At 34.0% G+C, this 7,611-nt stretch overlaps 1 protein-coding gene across 1 annotated transcript; it reads left to right on the top strand.

Moving 5' to 3' along the window:
- The first annotated feature begins 1,962 nt into the window (after positions 1 to 1,962).
- LOC108824113 (oligopeptide transporter 7) lies at positions 1,963 to 6,525 on the top strand. The gene is made up of 9 exons (XM_056993428.1): positions 1,963 to 2,121; positions 2,195 to 2,596; positions 2,833 to 2,987; positions 3,086 to 3,183; positions 3,845 to 4,114; positions 4,573 to 4,872; positions 5,043 to 5,298; positions 5,443 to 5,625; positions 5,703 to 6,525. Exons 1-9 carry the CDS (start codon positions 2,091 to 2,093, stop codon positions 6,309 to 6,311), a joined length of 2,304 nt encoding a protein of 767 aa, XP_056849408.1. The 5' UTR covers positions 1,963 to 2,090; the 3' UTR covers positions 6,312 to 6,525.
- The last annotated feature ends 1,086 nt before the right edge of the window (positions 6,526 to 7,611 follow it).

Here is a 7,611-nt window from a genome sequence, read left to right as displayed (position 1 = left end):
AGTTTTCTGAATGGATCAAACTGGGCAGGAATAAGCACCAATAACAAGCAGCTAGATGGCTAAGGAATTTTGATCATCTCACCATCTGACCTGCCTCGGTTTGGTCCGGAAATCCCCCCAACGTAGATTTTCAGGACCAAATTTTGGCAGGTCAGATGGTGCGATGATCGGAATTCCTTGGCTGTCTAGCTGCAGGTTATTGGCGCTTACACCGGCCTGGTTTGATCCTTTTAGAAAACTGTTGTTGGTTCCATCAGTGGCAGACATGTTGATTTGTATCTCACGTCGGTTTTCTGAGAGAAATGTTTTTGATGAATCTCCCCCTTTTTCTAGCGTCAAATGATGAATCCTAAAATTCATACAAAATATGGTTTGTGAAAATAGTAACTTGACTGAGACGTAAGCGCCAATAACTTGCAGCTAATGATTCGCCGAGAAGACTTATGCGTTCTTCTTTCATAAGTCTTCTCGGCGAATCATAACGGTGGTGTGATCTCCAGCATGGATTAGGTGTTTTAATGATGGCCTTTAATGTCTTTTATTTTGTTATGTTTTGGTTGATTCTCCCGAGCTCGACGTATTTGACTTCTCGAGGTGGATTTTGATCTCCAAAATTTGGGTTTTATTGTTCTCAGGTCAAGATCTTGAAATAATAAGTACTCGTTTCCGACAAGATAAGTATAAGTCAAAAAATTCATTACTCGTTTTACGCAAAACAAGTATCAAATATACGTAAAAATGTAAGTACTCGTCTTGCACCCACCCCTATTAGGATGAAACTGGGAACATATGGAATATATGTAATATATCTAATAGATAAACCTGGAAATGAAAAATAAGCAAGAAGATGTTTGAAAAGAAAAAGATTCTGGAAATTAATTTAGGAGAATAAATGAAAAGCGGTAGGAAAAGGACATGAAAGGTGTTCGATCTGCCTTCGTGGCATTATGGCAGTGGGCATACTAAATTCTAAGAGGAAAAAGATTCCTCTTTTCGTTGGATTCTCCCTCACTCCATTTGCACATATAATAATTTAGAATTTCTTGGTTTTTTTTTATTAATCCGAGAGTATTTCAGGTTGGTGAAAAAAGAGAAAGAAGCAATCTATAAAAAAGATTTGGTGTGTTTTGCTAAACTCTATGGTTAATGGTATTTATAAATTGGTGGTAAATGGTTAAAGATTAGTTTATAAGAAGAAGTGAATCCAACGGATGAATCATCGGTCCAAATATTCAGATGAGACTCAAAACATGATTATATATCCATGTGGCCACAAGAGTTTAGTATTATGAATTATTAATTCGAATCGTTTATCTTCCAAAAATCGACATACCAATACACCACTAATATGTTGTTAGAATCTCTTGATTTGCTGCAATTAACTTCTTATATTGAGCATTAATTTTCATCCTAACAAAGAATTAGGATTGTGTATGTGTAATAATAATTCTGTTTTTTTCACAAAGATATATTTATCAGGTATTTAGATATATTGAATCAATAAAATGCATTAAATATCCAATATGGACATCGACAAAAACTGAAACGCTAAACCAACCATGATGTTTTGGCAAAAAAAAATAACAGAAGATAAACCATGACAGGCTTAAAGAGTCGATATTAGTGCAGAAACACTGTTAGCTTCTCTATAAAAAAGACAACAAAATGTCTCAGGAAAAAATTAGTTGATCCAAGGAGAAAAAAATGTTGGTGCTATATTATACGGAATCTATTGGAAGACAAACTGATTGTCAAAAACCAAATAAAAAGAAGAATATACATTATAGAGTTTTGTGTTACAAAAAAAAAAATACATTATAGAGCTTTTGGATTATTTTTATTTATATGTCACGTTTCCAACGTACCGCTATTAAAATAAAATAAGAATTCCGCAAAAGAAAAACAATTTGTGATAAAAAACATTATATTTAGATATTTTCAATAAATAATTTAAAAATGAGACAACTCTTTCACAAGACGTGAAGAAGACTAGAACATAGACAGCCTGTCGGATTAAAATCTCAATGAAGAAATAAAAACAAAAACAAGAAGAAGAAGAAACAGAGCAAGAAGAAGAAGAACACACAGCCATGGAAGAATCAGAACAAGTTCTTCCTTTACGTAATTATAATTCTCGTTTCTTATATTAGTTTCATATAATTTCAATTGCTTACTAACAAACATTTCGTTACAGTAATAAAAGTCAAAGATTTGACAAACCCATCATCAGCCTCATCGTCTTCATCATGCGAAACCAGAGAGGAAGCAGAGGATCTATGTTTACCAATCTCAGGCAACGAGGAAGGAGAAGGAGAAGAAGAAGAGAACTCTCCAATACGTGAAGTAGCACTCACCGTTCCGACAACAGACGACCCATCATTACCTGTCCTAACATTCCGCATGTGGGTCTTAGGAACTCTCTCTTGCATCCTCTTGTCGTTTCTCAATCAGTTCTTCTGGTACAGAAGAGAGCCTCTCTCAATCTCCGCCATCTCCGCCCAGATCGCCGTCGTACCTCTTGGTCGTCTCATGGCGGCAAAAATCTCCAATAGAGTCTTCCTCCAAGGGTCAAAATGGGAATTCACGTTGAATCCAGGTAGATATATCATATAAATCCAAATGAAAGAAATCTCACCAAGACCCGGCATCGAAATTTGGAAGCTAGAAACTAAATAATCAATATATATATATATATTTTAAAATTATTTTATAGACCCAATGTTTTGTTTCTCTATGTGGAGGACCAGCCAACCTTGAATATCAAAATGGATCAATCAATTAACGTTGGTTAGGCTATACTTTGAAATTTGTTATGTTTTGATTAATTTTCAGGTCCATTTAATGTGAAAGAGCATGTGTTGATCACTATTTTCGCTAACGCCGGAGCTGGATCTGTTTACGCCATTCACGTCGTCACCGTTGTGAAGGCGTTTTATATGAAGAACATAACGTTCTTTGTCTCTTTCATTGTTATCGTTACCACGCAAGTTCGTATTTTAAAGCTTTTGCATTATAAAAAGAATTTAAGTTTGGAGTTGGACAGATCGAGTTTATTGTTTCTGATGGAAAGTGTGATTATGTTTAGGTTTTAGGGTTTGGTTGGGCCGGAATATTCAGGAAATACCTGGTTGAACCGGCGGAAATGTGGTGGCCGTCGAATCTTGTTCAAGTTTCACTCTTTAGGTAAATACACTTGAGTGTTTTTCACGTTTCTCTCTTGAGTTTTCGATATTTTCTATATACAAAACAAAAGATACTAATTGTGTTTCCAAATGTTAGAAAACTTATGGAGATGTCATTTCAACTTAAATGATTGTGGCATTTTATAAAGTCGTGAATTATCATAGTAAAATGCTAGTTCATATATCCAATCCCCACATACCAACCAATATTTAATATTTATGAATAATACAAAACAAATAAAATTGAGTTGTATACTTAATTAAAAACTAGATATATTATTGGAGTTTAAGTATTTTATATTTGGCCATGCATGTCGTTGTCGAAAAGTAAGTGAAAATTAGTTTAAATTTTTCTAAAAGTTTGTTGACTAAAAATGTATGACTACATATTTTGGTATTAATAATGTGTAAAAGCATATGGATTTCATTTTTACGTTATATGTTATATAATTTTATTGGACGTCTTCGAAAAGTACAATCATGTGACGTCTTTCTATAGAGACATTCTTACTAAGACAATAACATAATCGATGTATATATTAGTTTTTCTTATATATGTGGTTTAAACTGTATAAGTAGATGATATTTTCATCAACCAATCATTTGTTAATCGTATCATTAAATCGTAACATAAATTGATTTCTCGTTGATTAAAATGACAGAGCATTGCATGAGAAGGAAGAACGGGCCAAAGGCGGACTGACACGTACACAGTTCTTCGTGATAGCATTTGTCTGCAGTTTCGCGTATTATGTGTTTCCGGGGTACTTATTTCAGATGTTGACATCATTGTCGTGGGTTTGCTGGTTCTTTCCAACATCAGTCATGGCCCAGCAGATCGGGTCGGGTCTTCACGGGTTAGGTGTTGGAGCCATAGGACTCGACTGGTCAACCATTTCCTCATATTTAGGTAGTCCACTCGCAAGTCCATGGTTAGTCCTAACTCACTCTATTTTAGACTAAAAATAAACTGGAATTTGTTTATAGTCCATTAATCGGTTTATAATTTATTTATTTTTTGAGGAAAGACTTTCAAAGTAAATTAAAGAAATGAAAATAGGCTCTATATCAAACAAATTGAATAAATACCAAATTTGAACTGAATGGATACAAATTTCTCAAATGCATACGAAAACGTATTTTAGTTACATTAAAGTAGTCAAACAAATGTTTCTATTAATCCATACCAAATCCAACGGCACAAAGTTTCAAAAGTAATTAAAACCAAAGAAAGAAAAGTTCCAATTTGATCATCAGTTCTCAAAATGATATTAAAATAAAATCCAAACCGAATAACCAATACCTGAATCCATTGTTTTAGACTTTAGTTTTGGTTTAGGATCAATTTAGTTCGGTATTACAACAACTATGTGTCATCTGTTTTTACCAGGTTCGCTACGGCTAATGTGGGTGTAGGATTTGTGTTGGCGATATACGCTGTGGTACCGATATGCTATTGGCTTGATTTGTTTAAGGCCAAAACCTTCCCTTTATATTCCAGCTCTCTTTTTACAAGTGAAGGTTCAAAGTACAATATCACATCCATTATAGACTCTAAGTTCCACCTTGACCTTGAAGCTTACGAGCGTGAAGGCCCTTTGTATCTTAGCACTTTTTTCGCCATTAGTTATGGTATTGGCTTTGCCGCTCTAAGCGCTACCATCATGCACGTCGCTCTCTTCCATGGAAGGTATAAGTTCAACATTATATATATATATATATATATATATATATATATATATATATATATATATATATATGAATTCAGTTTCTTATAAATTATTTTTATGTTTGTATTTGAGACATGAATGGTTCTTATTTGCTTGGTTATGCTAATATTTTTAATGATATATTTTTCAGGGAGATATGGGAGCAAAGCAAACAGAGTTTTAAAGAGAAGAAAATAGACATACACACTAGGCTGATGAGAAGGTACAAAGTAGTGCCAGAGTGGTGGTTTTGGTGTATTCTCGCTATCAATATTAGTGTCACAATCTTTGCTTGTGAATATTACATAGACCAACTTCAGCTACCATGGTGGGGTGTTCTCTTGGCATGTACAGTCGCCATTGTCTTTACACTTCCTATTGGTATCCTCACAGCTATCACCAACCAGGTAAAATCGATAACTAAAATAAATCGAGTAAATGTTACAATTCAAGGTTTTTCAAATGATATGTGTATATTGCTTGCACATTCCAAAAATTATTTTGATTTTAGGTATGTCAATTTATTTGGATATACATTAAATATTTTGTAGGCTCCAGGATTGAACATTATTACAGAATATATCATAGGATATATTTATCCTGGATATCCGGTTGCAAATATGTGCTTTAAAGTATATGGATACATAAGCATGAAACAAGCTGTCTTATTTCTTCAAGACTTCAAACTGGGTCATTACATGAAGATTCCACCTAGAAACATGTTCATGGCACAGGTTACACTCTATTTTCAACTTCATACCACTTATTAAGATTTTTAAGTTATAATTCACAGATATATGATCTATTTCAGATTGTTGGAACACTTTTATCATGTTTGGTGTACCTCATAACGGCTTGGTGGCTAATGGAGACTATCCCCAACATATGCGATTCAGTTTCTAACTCGGTTTGGACATGTCCTAGCGATAAAGTCTTCTACGATGCATCTGTGATATGGGGACTTATTGGACCACGTAGAATCTTTGGGGATCTTGGTTTATACAAATCTGTTAACTGGTTCTTCCTCGTGGGCGCTATTGCTCCAATTCTTGTATGGTTAGCTGCAAGGACATTCCCTAGACAGCAGTGGATCAAGCTTATAAACATGCCAGTTCTTATTAGTGCAATCAGCTCGATGCCACCCGCAACAGCTGTGAACTATACAACATGGCTTCTTGCTGGATTTTTATCTGGATTTGTTGTGTTTAGATACAGACCACATCTATGGCAGAGATATAATTATGTTTTGTCAGGAGCATTGGATGCTGGACTAGCATTTATGGGTGTTTTGCTTTATATGTGTTTGGGACTTGAGAATGTGAGTTTGGATTGGTGGGGAAATGAGCTTGATGGTTGCCCTTTGGCCTCGTGTCCAACCGCTGCTGGTATCATTGTTGAAGGTTGCCCACTTTATACGTAAAAAGCGGCTGCGGCTCGATCAGTTAAGTTGCGCAATGCTAAAGTTTGCTGGTGTATTTGGTGCATACGTTTCCTTCTCTCATTTTACATTATGTTCTGTATAAATTGAAAAGTATTCAACAGTTTGGTTTGATTTTTTATTCAATCATTTGTTTTTGACCATGTTGTAGAAAACAAATTACAACTGTTAAAATTTATAATAAGAATACCTACAAGATCGGGTCCGCCTAGTTTTTTGGATAACATGCAGACATTTTAACTAGAGAATGAGGTGAACAATGTGAAATAAGAAACGAGGACAAATAGTTTATAATATTGATGACTTTTTTTTTTTTTTGTAAACTAATATTGATGACTTTGTAACATTTTTAAGAATTGGCATAAAGGAACAAGTATAAGAGTAGTAAGAAAATGAGTCAAATGCAAAGCCCTTGCTTATGGAAATGAAAAAGGCAGTGGCCTCAAGCCTCCCATTTTCATCAAAAAGGCAGTGTCCTCAAGCTGTGCTTATATGTGTTCCATTATTTATATAAATACTGTCCTCTTTGAAATTATGTTAATACTGTCATCATTACTAATTCATTTTATAAATTCATTTTATATTTTAAATTATTTCACTTTATAGATATAGTAGGAAATACAAATTATAATAAATTTATATGTATATTTAATTAATTCTAGTGGAACAATGATATATAAAAAATTATTGTAATAATATCTTCTTCAATAACAAAGAAAATTGCAATATAACTTTTTTAGAAAATATGTACTGCATTTATAATTTTCAATCACTTTATTTTTATAGTAAAAGTTTTGGTTTTCAAAAAATGTCTTAGGCCCTAAGAACATCCTTAACGCAGGAAGCTAAAAAAGAGGTGCTTAAGTTTTTATTTTTTTTAAATATTTTTTTTCTGTGTGATATAAAATAAAAAAAAAAAATTTGGAAAGGACCAATTGCGGGCCACCACGCGTCGATGGGCCCGCGGAAACACCAAACAACGCTGCTTATACAAGCAACAAATCATGTGTGGTTTGTGTTTTCTATGGGACCCACTCATTTATTTAATATTTTTGTTCCAAGCGTTCTCTCTAAACAACTGCCGTTATTGATGCTCTAAGGAAGCATTGGTGGGACTTGCACAAGTCCTTTACTTAGGCAAGTCCCTTAAGTTTTTTTTGTTCGGGATAAATACAAAGGACATCCCTTATATAAGGGATTTTCTCCCATTTCTTCTCTCGGACATCTCTTAAACTTAAGCTAATTATAATTTATAGCATCTCCAAAAGACACTCTATAACTT

Source organism: Raphanus sativus, chromosome 9 (genome assembly GCF_000801105.2).
Source record: "Raphanus sativus cultivar WK10039 chromosome 9, ASM80110v3, whole genome shotgun sequence".
Lineage (NCBI taxonomy): Eukaryota > Viridiplantae > Streptophyta > Magnoliopsida > Brassicales > Brassicaceae > Raphanus > Raphanus sativus.
The sequence above is the reverse complement of the archived record's forward strand: the minus strand, read 5'-3'. Positions and strand labels throughout refer to the sequence as shown.